This window comes from Melanaphis sacchari, unplaced genomic scaffold (genome assembly GCF_002803265.2).
Source record: "Melanaphis sacchari strain LSU unplaced genomic scaffold, SCAv2.0 Contig0_pilon_pilon, whole genome shotgun sequence".
In the NCBI taxonomy this organism is placed as follows: domain Eukaryota; kingdom Metazoa; phylum Arthropoda; class Insecta; order Hemiptera; family Aphididae; genus Melanaphis; species Melanaphis sacchari.
The window spans coordinates 1606205-1622433 of record NW_020270366.1 but is presented as its reverse complement, the minus strand read 5'-3'; the positions used below and the strand labels follow the sequence as shown (position 1 = coordinate 1622433).

The following is a 16229-nucleotide window of genomic DNA, read 5'->3' as shown; positions in this document are numbered from 1 at the left end:
TCTCTATGTACGCTTATCATGCATAATCCATCAAGTTTATCTTCACTTATTGTAGATCTTGCATGTGTAAACGATTTTTCGACATTTTCCAGAGGGGGACATGTCTCTCCCTTGCCCCCTATGTAGGCGCCCTTGTATACGAAAAATGATTCTTAAAAGAGACCTGCAGGTATGAGTCTACGTTTTTAAGAATATTTAAATATTTAATAATACATATTTGGATTGATATTAAATTTTTTTTTCCATTAATAACATAGTAGATTAAATTAATTGTGACTAAAAATGCGATTTTAAAAGTTTGAAAAAATCTTTCTATGTGTATTTTTATCTGTATAAAAACTTATAGGAAACATTATATTAGATTTTTAAGTCTTATACTGACACACAAATATTTTATAATATATAAATTGAAAAGATTTAAAATGTCTAAAAATAACACAAAAGAACCAATATATTTCGAAAATTATACCAAATCTAGTAGATGCTAATAAGAACATTTGATAAAAAAAATCAATTATCTTCCGTTATTTATTTTTAAATTATTATATTCTTTATCCCCCAAAGCTCCTATATTATACTAAATCAAATCATCTACCAGAAGCCTTCCTTTATGTTGAATAACAGAGCATTATTTGTTCTATTAAAAAATGTACTCACATAATTGTATAACATTCATCACTTAACTCAGAATTTAAAAATTTCCAGTAATTTAATTTTAGCAATATAATTAAGTGATAATTTATTAATACATAACTAAAATAGTAAAATGCAATCAATATTATTTATAAATTTATTTATGTCATAACAAATAAGCTTAAATTTAAAATTAATATTAATTTACAGTAGTATATAACTTCCTAGCTAGGAACATTCACCAGATGACAAAATTCGAATAAAAAGTAGGTAAATACTTTTTTTTGTTATCAAGCATATAAAAACTACATGCATAATATTATTATTCAACAACATTATTTTTACCATAAATTATTAAATATATATGTATATTTTTAAAGTAATAAAAGATTCTTATCAGACAATAAAAAATAATAGATAACAAAATATCTATTATAAAGTGTAACTCCTATTTTCAAATAAAGCATGATAATGAAAAATAGATACACATATACATGATTTAATGAACAAAAAAAATAACTATAAACAATTAAAATTGTAAATATTTGACATGAAAATTAAATTATGATCTTAAAATCTTGTTTGTAAATATAAAAATATTATATCAATATTAGGTATACAAAAAGTATATAGTTATTAGGGAGTTACACAAAATAATTTATAATATTCTATTTGCCCTACTTGAATTAAATTAAAGATATTGAGATTTTTACAGTTCATACTTCAATAGACACAAAAAAACCAATAAAAATACTTCTAAACCCTAATATAAATTTATAATAAATCATACACTGTGTACTGTTAATTAAAAAATATATATACAAAGTGTATACTTTTCATTTTTATTATTAGTCGCATATATACATAATGATTTTTGTGATGAAGGTTTTGGTTAACGAAAGAGCAGTTTGCGAAATTTCCCAGCAGAAATATTATTACCGACAGCGGTATAGCAGGAAAAGACCCCTCGCATCCTCATTCCTTCTTTCCGCCCCACAAACTCATCATCGCAGTAACTTTACAATTATATACATAAGGGTCGTCATGATTAGCTCCATCAAATGAACCTTTCCGCCTAGCCTCTTCTCATTAGTCCCAGATACTCACACCCACTTCCAAATCGCTTTTAATATATTACATATTTTAATATATTATATCTACCTCCATATTATTATATAGTATACTATTCAATGTATATAGTTGTAGTTAAAATTTATGTTTGTGCAATTCGTTTTTGTCTAAGGTCGATTACCATTGGGAGTGTATTGTTGCAGAGTAGGGACGAAAACATTCGTTTTGTAAATAATGTAAATATCTGCAGACATTTTACGTGACGACTGGTCGAGTTGGTGGAGGGTGACGGCGGCGAGAAGTGTTAGGATTAATTTTTACGATTGCCGTATGCGTCGGGGTCAAATTTATCAGCAGGGCCCCAGGAATACTATCGTCGAATAATAATTTTGTTTCTGTTAGCTTTTGTTGCTACACTCCTATAGCTACTGCCACTGCCATGCCGCCCTCGTTCAATCTCCCCGGAGACCTTAAGCTGTCATTTGTGAAGTTTACGTGCCTAGAGTCGAAGATTAGTTTACTCGTATGTAGTACAAATATAATCCCTACGTCATATTCTTCTTTTTCTTACTTTCTCTCAACTTTTTTTTTATTTTATTGCTATTGGAGCCGAAAATTTAAAAGTATCTGTTAATTGGCCTTTTCTTCTGGTAAATTAAGGGTTAATTCGCTATTATCAAAAAAAAAAAAAAATCGAAAATCTTTGATGATACGTGTGTTAAATGTATATAACCTTTGTTCTTTTTACATTATTTTCATGAGTCATTATGTACTTTTTAAATAATATACAAATTATATATATATCATTACAAAGCACAAGGCCAACGAAATTAGAATACAATAGGTTTTTATACGTATAGTATTTTAGAATTACAATTAGACAATTAAATAACATATATCTATATCTTGCATCCATGAATTATGAGTATTATACTAATATTACATACATATAACTGAAAATTATTGTTATGTCCTTACTTAGTCCCACTTAACACCTAAGTACAGCTGAGCGGTACCCACTTTTTCTAAATTGTTAGTTTAAATAAAAATTGTTAAAATAGACTAAATTATTATCTCTTAGTCTAAATATTTTGAACGTGCTTTAACTTTTTATTTTAAAAATTATGGGTATTTTTATTAATGATAAAATCTTACAGCAAAATAATATGATTAATAGTTAAACAAAATAGAACTTTCTCTGCTGTATAATTATCTAGACGAATGTAAATTATTGTAGAGTAAATTTTGCTGTAGTTAAGTATTTATTTTATAACTGATCCATTTTTTTTATCAGAAATATCTTCAAAGTCGATGATTAAAACAATTTTATTACTCAAAAAATGATGACAAGAAAATAATAATATAAGACCAATCCATTTATCATTCGACTTAAAATCTAAAAGTAGGCTACGAAACTACAATTTTTAAGAAAATAATGAACTAAAGATGTAGTAGCCTCGATTACATTCCTGTTGAATGAATATTTCTTTTCACCAAAGATATTTACATTTTAATTACTTAAATAACTAACAATACCTTTAAAAATCAAAGACATTCGTCGTAACTATAATTCACAAACAATGACATAAAAGAGATGCGAAATATAAATAATAAATATTAAAAAAAAAATGTTTACTCGAGTTTAAATTTCTAGAACAATTGTCATTTTATTTAAATATGATAGTAATTATTTTATCATAAGAGAGTGCTTTTGTTCATAAGAACAAAATGTATTTTTATTATATGGTTGTCTGGCAACCAACCTAAAAAATATAAAAATATAAACAAAGACATCATTCAACATTTCTCTACTTTAAAATATTTAAATACGTACCAATTACACAATAAAATATAAATAGGCGAATGCATATAATTTAAATATAATCTATTAAATTTTAAAAATTATCTACCACGATGAAATGATTATAACACTATTTTTACATTACCATCTATCTAGTCAATATTTTATAATTATTTTATTATTTTAACTTATTTGACACATAATACACAATGATTAAAGAAAAACATTCTTAATCCATTTTTATACAAGCTTTTTATATTTTGCCTAACTTAAAAAAAAAATGTCTTTACTAGTTTTTAGAAATTACAATTAAAATTGTTCGAATACTACACACTAACCTAACCTAAGTCGTTTATATAGCAGAACAACTTGAAAATTGAAAATGTAATCATGAATCGATAACCCGCAATCTATATATATATATATATATATATAACTGCATTTGCTCAGTTTAGTAATAAATAGTTTAAAAAATAAATAAGTTTTTAGTAAATATCAATAATTTTGAGTAAAAAAATTATATTAAATGTACGAATTATAAAGGTACCTATAACACATTATTTTTTGTTCTATGATATTAATTAATTATGTTAACACAACATTTGCGGTTACATTGGACAAAACTTGGGTAAAACCTTACTTATGCGTATTGTGCGAACGAGCAGTTTGAATGATTTTCTCTTTAGTTTGATACTGAAACTCTCGAAGCGTGTAAAGGCTTAAAGACCAAAGCAGAGCTATCTTGACACTATCAGCGTTCCGAGAAAGCCGGAAGGGACAGGCTTCCGATAAGAGGTTTCAGGATTTATGCCCGACCCTTTAGCATGAATACATTAAAATCTACCCAATGCCTTCAGATTAATTGTCTAGTCTTACCGTGATACGTACACAATATATATCACAAGCAAACACTCTTCTTTATATTTTTATATGGTAAAAAGAAAAAGAAAGATGGAATAACGATAGGCAATATATACATTTTAAATTATATCTCAAAGAAACCGTACGTCCTAAAGTAACTTGTTTAAACCTAACATATGATATATTTTATATATACATTATTATCAATCTATATAAAGTATATCTCAGTAGATTTCGTTTAGTTTGTAATTTAAGTATCATGATGATTCATGAATTTATAATAAATACAAAACTTAAAAAGGCAATAGGTATTGTAATAATAATCTAAGTACTTATATTTTATGAAAATAAAAGTGAGATGTGTTAATCGTGGTTTAATAAAAAAAAAAAAAATAATATTATATTAACAACCATATTTAATTTAAAAATACTAAATTATTGGTTTACCACTTAAATGAATGCAAGTTTCACTAGCTCACTACAACATTTTGATACAACTTGACATAAGTCAGTGGCATAAATAAGGGGGGCTAGAACCCATAATAAAATTTCAGGTTAATTAAAACATATTATATTACGTATATATATGCCATAATTATAATCCCTTCCTGGAAAAAATTATTATTGGCTCACTGTGAAAATAATTTTTATATACACGACTAATATGTATAAGTAAAATAAAAAGTTTTTTGAATAAAATCAAATAATCTTAAATATAATAACTTTATAATTTAAATTAGACAGAAAGGCATACAATTGCCATTTGTCAAACATTATGCACAAAGTTCGTGAATAAGTTTGGGTCGATAAACATGTAACACATCACGCACCTACTGTCAAAACAGAATTTCACAATACTAATGTTTTATTTGACAAAATTAGCAGAAGGAAACGCACATCGTTTAAGTATTTAGTAAGTTATTCTACACAAACATAATTTACATATATGTAAGACGTAAAATATATTATATATTATCTTTGTTTAAATAACTTTTGATAAATTATCAATTTATTTTATTTATAAATTTTAAGAGCTATAATTTAAATTCATAACTAAGTATTATTGATACACCTATTAAAAAAGCATAGAAATTAATATTTTTATAAATTTTCGTACTTGAGGTAGGCCTATTTTTTAAAATTAATTTTAGCATAATAAATATGGTTCTTAAATGAAAATAAATTGTATTACAGTATTTTTAAATTTAACCATACATGTTGACAATAATCGGTTCGTTAAAATGTTGATAATCAAACAATTCATAACGTCTTTAGTTTGAATTATTACCATTATTATTTTATAATCTATAGGATTGTAATATTCTAGTAACACATTTATCACTTTTTAGTAAATTACATACTATTTAGTACAACATTTTGCCAAAAAAAAACAAGTTAATATGAATACATTTTTTAATAAATTAAAATATTAAAAAATAAAAATTCATGATTAAATTGGGAACAACTCGCATTTAGTTAATTTTAATTTTAAACCTAGTTTATCAATTAAAATAATTTTAAATTAATAGGCTAACCCCACATATAGTATCCAAATAGATGTCTTTATAAAAATATAAATTGTATTGCATATGCGTGAGATTTGGGAGAGTTAAAAATGTGTATTAAGATAAATGGGCCACGAACTTATCAAAAAATAATTTCAAAACAAATATTACTCACATAAAAACATAAATTATTGTATAATGGATTTTATTTTGTTATAATTAGTTTTGTCTACTTTTGTTATGAGTAGAAGGAAATAAGAAACGTTCTAAAATGCTCATGTTACAACTTTTTAAATAAAATTCTTCATCGAGATATTTATAAATTAAAAACAACTATATAAGGTTATTAGAAAAATATATATTTCAATTATTTTGTAGTAATTAGAAAAATAATACTTCTATAAATACTTTATTTTTAAAATATTTATTAATTATGTAATTGGATATTTACATAACAAAATAAACGATATAAATTATTAAAATAATTAAAAAGTAAGTATTATCAAATAATAATAACTTATGCGTTGGTAATATAACAGAAAAAAAAATGTTAAGAGTTAGGACGAATAATACCTATGTTGTAGTCCAAGAGAAATACCTTAAAAAACAACTAGTAAGATATCGATTACTTTTTGAGAAATCGTATTTTATTTAAATGAAATTAAAATAACATCGTGCAAATTTAATGTGCGTTTATGAATAAATTTAAAAAATTATTAAGAAGAGAAAAAATATGTTATTATACTAGAGTAAATCTTAGGAAAGTTATAAACTTAAATATTTTTGAATTTCAACAATTCATCTTAGTATTAATGAATTGACTTAAACAATACATTGTTTTAGTCATCATATTATTATATTATATTATAAATACACAAAGAAGAGCAAACATACGTTCAATCAGAATTTTAAAGTAAATTTGAAGGAAAACGAGGAAAAAATCACATAAGTACCCTTAAGTGTGCCAAAATCCTGGTCTTTTTAATCGAAATCTTTGCCAAACCCATTTCGTAAACCCATTTCAGTTGAATTCCATTCAATTCATGAGTTATCCGAGTTTATAAAACTTTTTTTTTTTAATCATCAAAAAAATGTCTTCCAATTTAATGTAATGGTTATGAGAATTGTACCCATCAATATATGCATTAAAAATTTAGACGAAACATTATATTTATGCTTTTGAAAATTATAAGTTTATTCAATAATATAATCGTGTAAGTTCCTGAAAATAAGCCGTTTATTTACTAAAAACATGATTGTAACAAACACACAAATATATTTATATTAATATAGCTTAATACTAATATAACGTAAACATATAATAATTCAAATGAATTATATCATTTTTATTGATATTAAATTTGACCTATGATATCAATATCAATAGCTCAATATATTAATAAATGATTACTGGTTAGAATTAAGAATAATAAATATTAAATGTTGAGTAAATAGGTATTCAATATTTAAAGGTAATACTACTGATAATTTAAACAAATGTAATAAAAAATGAAGTAATAAAAATTCAGAAATATTGGAAAAATTTGAATAAAAATAAGAAAAAAATAAAAAAAATAGGACATGAAATATACGCCTTATATAATAAGTAGTTATTCAAAAATCTAATGAAACGTATCTATTAAGTTTTAGTAATCAATAATTATATGTTTATACGATAATATTTTATGATAATAATAAAAAGTTTTCGCATGGAATATTTGTGAACATTTAGATTTTTCAGTTGACAACACTATATAACTCAATTAAAAACCGTTTAAATTAATTTATTCATTCAAATATTTATTTTTCGTTATACCTACATAAAAATCTTATTTTATAAGTTTACATATGAGTTAACTATAGTTAACTAGTATACTATGACTAACAAAAACATAAATGTACATTATTTTGATAATATTATAACACCACGGAATGGTTTGTTTTCATATAAACGCGAATCAATAAAATCCAGATAAAAACCTATATATCTTTGGTTTAAAAACAATTAAGTGAATACTTAATCTGAATACTATCTTCAACTAAAAAAAATTAGTAAAAAGCAATTTACGTTTATTCTTTGTAAAAAAAAGAAAAGACAAATTAATCACCTTTCCAATGAAGCCTGTCAACTAAAATTACGATGAAAAAATAAGTCACACAAATATCTATAGATATGATTTGCATATTTGACAATGCAGATGTTGCTACACTATCGGAAAGCGCATCGACCATTCTACAATGAAAACGCAATTTACCTATTATTTTCATTCGTCGAGAATCAATAACTTCAATCTGTCTCATCTTTCAGTTAATATGAAGAATCTTTTTGTAGATAGAATGCGAATGCGACTGATTTTATTGACATAGCAATAATATAACATTGAAAGTTTGCAACAACATCAAATTTATCGTCATTTTAAAATAGCATACACAACGAATTCGTGATAGTAAATAAATCAAAAAAAATAATTAAAAACAGTCAATTTATGCATAAATGAATAATAATAAACTTTATATAATGTAATATGTATATCAACATAATCATCATTACAGTCATTCATGATACATATAATGTTCATATTGATTATTTATATCAGAAAACAAATTCTCAAAGATGGTCAAAAGTCTACACTGATATTATTACAAGCTAAAGAGGGGAGCCATACACAATTGGCAGTAGGTATCCAAGATTTTCTTCGAAACTGTCTGATTAACAGCTTCCTTTACACAAGTGACGAAGATTGTTCAATAGATGTAAAAAAAGCTGACAGACTGGTTTTAAGATCCATGTTTGGGAAACAAGCAATAATTAGACACTAATACAATGAATTAACGGGTGAACAAAAAAATAAAATAAAATGAAAATAACTTAAAAATATTTAATACACACAATTCACAGTTATCACAATTTTTGATCTTAACCGCGATATGATATTCGAAGTTAACGAAAATAATTCAATGGAAATGTAACAAATTAATTAAGGCCAGCTTAGTTATTTTATAGGTAGTTTTTATGATACAACGCACATCAAATTTATTTATACGAATCTAAATAATTATAAAAATTATACATTTTTACAATCCAAGTAGCTATATTACGACGTACATTTTATCATATTTGTGTTATATAATACTACCGATAACAAACTATAATAAATTATCATTGTCTGTATTTTTAATTATTTTCTCGATTATTTTATTTTAGTACCTAAATATTATTATTAATATTTTGTTACAATAATCAAAAAGTATTTAGGAACATAACAAAATAAAAATATCTAATAAAATGCATTAGGAACAAGAATGTAAAATTTGGAATGGCGCCAGTGGTTGATTAGTATTAAAAATAAAAGGGTAGAACCAGACAAAACGTTTAGATTTCTACAGATTAAACGATGAAGTTTTTAGTTGATGACATTGAAAATAATCAAAGAAAATTATGATTTGAACAATAAATTGTAAAGTTAGCTCTGAAATTATTTTTCTCGTATTCATTAGTGATAAAAATATATGTATATAATATGCTAAATGTCTAAATAAAATGAAAAATAAATAAATAAAATAGAGACCAAGACAAATTAATGAACAGTTTCGATTATTTATGTATATTTAAATATCTAAAAGAATTCTTTATTGTATTTTTACGTTCGGTACAAAAATATAATAATAAACTAAAAACCTAGTTCTAATAATAACGATATGTATATTAGTAATAAATGAAGAAAAAAAATCAGTTTTCGAGAAAAAATAAAATGTCTATTCTTATTTTTAAACAAAGAATTATATTTCACAAGGTATTTTTCTAAATGTTGAAAAATTGTAATAAAAATATATTGATATTAAATAATGTATAAACTGAAACACTATTATAGTAGATAAAAATGTACAATACATATTTAATTTTAATCAGTGTTTCCATATAATTAATTTCAAGTTTTTGGTTGTTTAATATATTGATATACTTATTTAAATTATAATAAAGAGGTCAAACTGCATGTCACCAAAGGTTAATAGTTGTATACTTAACCTACTTAGTTTTAAAAAATAGGGAACTATAATTTAGTTTTTAAATTGTATGTTAATTATCTATAAATATAAATCTATTTGCATATACCTAGGTACATATCAACAGTTATTTTCAATAATATATAATACGACATACCTACAAAATATCTACACTGCAAGTAACATATCAATTACCTACCTATTTGTATATTAAATATCTTATGGTACTTTTGTAACATGAAATAAAACAATTTAAATGGATAAAATATAAATAATTTTAAATTCTTATCATAAGTTATAACAATTATGTATAATTGGAATTGATGTTTTTATAAAAAATTTTATGCGAAAAATATTATTATTTGATTTATTTTTATTTTAGATTGAATTTTTGAATTTTCTTAAATATTTAACAGTTTCATTTTTTTTCAAAATTCCAAATATGTAAAATATTTAAAAACTAATTATTTATCATAAAAATAAACCATACATATTACTATATAAGTAACCTAAGCATCTATCTAGTATAAAAAATATAATGGTATACCTATTTATATTTTTTCTAGCAATCAGCAGATAAATTGTTCAATTAAGATTTTACAAGTGTAATATCATATTAAAAGAAAGCAGGGAATAAGTAGTTATTCACATGTTTTCAAATATTAATGGATTTTGTTTTTTTTTTCACTTTATGTTCAAATCAAAGTATTTTAAACATTTATACAACACAAATTTATAGAAGTTTTCTAGAATTGAAAAAATTTGGTAAGCATTTTTATTATATACATGTTTCTGAATTTTGTATCTACACTGCAACATCACAAATTGTAAAGACCATTTGGGAACATTTCTAGCATCAATAACTATGTCATTTAAAGGAAAATGTAATATTATTGATATATATTAAACACTGAATATAGTTCAGTTTTTTTTTTTTTTTTTTTTTTAACTAGGATAATAATTAAAATAATATATAATAATGTATAAAAATTAAATAATTTAGTTTGTTTAACTGAAGAAGGATCAAGTGGAGAATATTATGTTTCTTTTACTGGAAGAAAAAAAAAATTGAAGAATATTGAAGCGAATACTTTCTATTTACTATTAGACATAGTTATTTTCATTGAGTTCAAATTTCAAAACACAATGCAAAATAATTCTTTAAATAATTCTTTACCTATCGAAAACTACATAGGCTTAAATAATTCCTTGTAAGATAGATACAATACATTTTTAAAAACTAAAATCTGTTTCTATAAAAATGTTGTTTTTATAAATGTTATATGTCCATAACACAGACAATATTGGACCAGATAAACATTTTCCTATAACTATGCTAACTGGACATACTCTAGTCAATTTGACGATTAGAGGTATATATTAAACACTGACTGCATTACACTAACTTAAGAATGGTTTTAATCAATCTACATAATATTAGATTCTACCTACTGATCACGAACATACCTACTGGTAACTTATGAAAAATTCAACTTAATTAGAAAGATAGATATGTCAATATTGTATAATAGGTGACACTTACCTGAGTAGTATATGGTTGAGAGCTGAGTCTAATGCCGTCTTGTAATAATTTATCCTTAAGCAACAGCTTCAACTGAAGTTTAGGTATCCTGACTAGTTCAGCCTTTCCCTCTTCGTACTCATCGTAATGCACCTGCTGTAGCTCTTGAGTACTGCTGCCCGATGAGTGGCCAGGGCTAGGGGTACATTGCTCTTTGGAGGTGGAGTACTTGCATTCCTCCTGTATCGCAGCAGACTCTTCGAGTGTGAAATAAACACTGGCTGCACCCTCCTCGCGCAGTGTGCGAACAGACTGTAACAGTCGGTTGCGATGCGACGGGTTAAACACACCAATGGCGTCCATATCGGGGTCGCCGACCTGCTTGCAGATCTCCAGGTCGTCATACCCGTTATCCAGAAACGAATCAGCGTATTGGCCCAGGTGCAAGGACCGAAGCCACTCGACTACGATGTTGCTACCGTTTTTGGTGGTCATTGGACAGCGTCAACACTGCAGCCCGGACGGCGACCACAGAAGGCTAACACGAACGGTTCGGGTCGACGCGCGCGCCGCATAACTTCGGAATGACCATGAAAAATTAGAAAATCTCTGTGTGAACTGCGAAGAAAACCAGGAAGATTGACGACAGTGAACTTTACACGGATTCTGTGCGGTTAACACTGCAGCCAAAGTGCGATAACAACGCGTGCGGCCTAATCTCATTCTACCGGAGGACATATTGACATTCTCGGCGCAGTCGTGAACCACACAGCCAGATGTCGCTGCCATAGCCGTCGTCGAAGCGAAACGCCACAAACGCACACATTATTTGTTGGATTATGGGTAATGGGTATGAGACTATACTCTATAGTTAGTATAGACGTATACTGTATAGTATTATTTTACGTCCTGTTTACCGGCTACCAGCATTCACGATCATTTTATAAATTTGAGATCCCAAACAATTCTAGGAGGGTGGATTAATTTATGGAAAATTATTTGTACATTTAACCAATAACCATTATTATCGAATAAATAAAATGGTGATTTTAATTCAGTGTGGTGAATTTACATTGTACAATAGCAATAGCTGATGATTAACTCTAGGGATTCAGACTCCAGAGTTAGTATTTCTGTAACAAAACACATGTTGTAGTGTTGTTTGTAGAAGAGGAACTATAAAGATAATATAGTATTGGCTTACTACGCAGGATAGTGATAACTAAAAGTCAGTGGCGTATTTTCAATTTTTTTTTTTTTTTTTTGTTGAAAGAGGGAATTCAAAAATTAATTATAATTTATAATATAATTTAAAATACAACACATGAGTTATGAATTAATAATTATATTATTCCATTATTATTGTAAATACAAATTAAGAGCCGAGCATACGCAGACCTCCTAGTACCTAGTACTTACTGCTTAGTGCCTTCTATAATATACGTCGTTGGGCGTACTAATAAAATATTATATTCCGTATTACATAATATTTAATGAACATCGTTATTTTCGTCGTCGTCGTCGTCGGACGCCATCAAAAGTTAAATCCAAGTTATTTATACAAACATTAAAACACATAATATAAATTAATGTTCTCTTTCTTTGTAACTACTAACTACATAACAAATCATTTATGATTCGTATGAACCTTTTTTTTTTCTTCTGGGAGGATCAAGATCCAGGAATTCCCCTCGCTTTTTTAATTTATCTATGTTAGAAGTTATATTATGTAGAATGTAGATTACAATAAATTTAATTGATATTGAAAATTATATTACTATTCATTTTATAATGCAAAAAAAGGAATACATCAACAGATTATTAATATTGTTTAACTTTAATACTTACCCTTATAGATAAAATGACTATAGATGCTTTTGTCTACCAGTTATACCTATGGCAGTTTCCATTTCTTCTATACCAAATTAAGTCAAATTTAATTTTTCATATTTATTCATTGTAACATCCCTCCCTCAATGCCTAATGTCTGGTCCTATCTAGTTATTTAAACTCTTTTTATAATACAATTTGTTAATGATAATAAAATATTTCATCAAAAAATAAATACAAAACGGTAACATTTTTATAATATGAGCAATATCACTGACTCCTGGAGAATGAGGACTACCTATATTGTAAGAGTTTGCTCTTCTCAGTAAACTTCATATTTTTTTATATAATACATCAAAAACTAAAATAATATAAAGTAAATGGAATCGTCCACACTTTAATAATAAAATTGTAATACATGAAATAATATAAGCTGTGCACGATTAATTTCTAATATTATATGGGTATGACCTTAGTTTACATACTAATATTTATTTAATCGAAAAATTACTTTCAATTTTGTTGTATACCTACGTAGTAATTATTTATTATATAATCAATTTAGACAATTATTATTATAAATAAAGTGGTCATAAAAATTACAATAATTTCGTCGATTGTTTTCATTAAAAAATATTAATTAGTAGATTCTAATTTAATAAACAGTAATATAGGCAATAGAAATTGATCGAGGATATTTTTGTGCCCCATACTATACCTCTCATATCATTAAAACTCTTTGTGAATGTTAATTTTTGACAATAAAATATAGTTTAATACATAATGCAATGATTATAACAAAAATTGAAAAATATAATAAAATTAATAAATCCATTAAAAGGATTACAAGGGTGTGACTACTTGTTATAATATTTTAAATGGTAATATTATACTATTGATTACCCTTCTTCTTTTGATGAATGATGATAATGTTTAAAATAGTTTTTCATAACAAATCAAGAAAAATCTATATAAATATTAGTACCAACCAACGCGCAATAGGTGTAGCCGTGTAGGTAGAAGTGCCTATTGCGCGTTATGCTTTGTTATATAAAAATCGCTTATTTTTAAACTAACTGTTTGTTTCCTCATATTTATATTTTGTATATTCATAACCACGCATAAAAAAAAAACTATCTATTACAAAAAAAAAAAGGTATTTTGTAAAATGTATATTATATTCCGATAACAATATTATCGTGAGAAAACGGGTGATTTAAATCAATTCCAGCAGGCAAATTCAATTTGTATCACTGTTTTTTAACTTATAAAATAATTAAGATTGAAAAAGAAATCTAAATTTTTGAAAACTCTTATAAGCTAAGCTATAGATTTATTCCAAATGTAAATATTTAGATATGTACAGTTACATATGATATGTATACATTGTAAATTAAAAACTAAAGACCATTCATTTTAATATTTTTTTTTTATAAATGGCATTTAAGAATTAAGTCAAAGTATCACAATCATTTTATAAAGAACTGATTTGTATTTTACAAATTTATATACCTAGCTTAGTATATATTACATGCGCGCAGACAATACATTATAATGTAGGTACAACTACATTATTACTACAACAAATTCTTAGTAATGGTTGAAGAGTCTTCCTAATATACTCATACAAGAGAAACCTGTAAATAATTTACATAGGTGACTGATGTGCATCTTACCCTAACGCCTACTTCTTCATCAAATCGTAATCGTCTAAAAAACGACGACGCGTCCCGTCGAACCGGAAATGATGATGCTTTGCTCACAAAATATATTATACACACTTATCGTTTTTTCTGAAATGATGCTGCACTATACAATAATAATTTACGCTAAAGCGATAACAGTTTAGTTAATAATATATGTAAATCGGACAGAACGGTGGCGGATGCAGAGAAAACAATGGGCAGGTACACGCTCTAGAATAACCTAACCACTATTAAATGAACGGCGGTAACGTAAGAAAGTCTTCTACTTTAACCTCGATTTAAATTTGACGACTAAAATTCGCTGATTAACATGAACAGTACATTTAAAAATAAATAAATTAACAATTATATATTAAATGTCAATAAGAAATTTAAATTATGAATCAATACTAAAATAATAATACTTAATAATTAAATGTAAATAAATTCAACAAATCTCCCTATTGGCTTCTATAAAACAGCAAAATATGTACAATAAATCATAACTATGCGATTCTACCGAATGATCCCCCCCCCCCATTACTGGATTAGTTGATTATATAACATTTATATTATTATACTTGATAAGTCATAAATATACACTTTAGTATGTACCTACTATTAAATAGACACGTATACTGTATACACCTAATTAAACAAATAAATAAATCTATTTTTTTTTAAACGAACATTATAATATATAAATAACTTGTAACTATTTACTATGTTTATATAATTTTTTTGTTAGCCTGGTTGCATTGACAATTATTAATAATAATTTAATGGCCCATTATAATGTGAAAACCCTTTGATCACCATAATACGTTATGATGGGAAAAAAATACTCATTGACATCAACAAAATTCTTGCAAATGTATTTTTTAAACCTTGACCGCAACCAATCTCGTTAAAATTTACATACTAGTACATTTGTGGATTAGGTATATTTTAAATAACTTCTTAACTACATATTACCAAATATACTAAAAAAAAAAAAAAACAATTTATCCTTAGATAATTAAAAATATTCATGGAAAATAGGAACTTGGATGATTATAGGATTCAATAAATAGATTAAGTAAATTTAGATAATTAAAAAAAAGTATTATTTTATTAATTTAAATAATCCATTATTATTTATATCAAAAACTTTTTTCATAGCCTTTTTTTTTTCAACAAAGCTGTCTATTTGTATCATATCATTATAATCTATAGCCTATGTCTTATGGTTAGTGTCTAATGTCGACTTTATTAGCAGTAGCGATACTACAGTTTATGCCCTCATGACTCATGAGTAAATATATTATTCATTTATT

General features: G+C 25.6%; 1 protein-coding gene across 1 annotated transcript in view; it reads right to left on the bottom strand.

Annotated features, from left to right (window-relative positions):
* Nucleotides 1-11893, bottom strand: part of LOC112604418 — a 70549-nt gene extending 58656 nt beyond the window's left edge. Inside the window, exon 1 of the mRNA XM_025353458.1 lies at nt 11420-11893. Within this exon, the coding sequence (XP_025209243.1) occupies nt 11420-11893 (474 nt within the window). The remainder of the gene's footprint in view (nt 1-11419) is intronic.
* Nucleotides 11894-16229: the final 4336 nt, after the last annotated feature.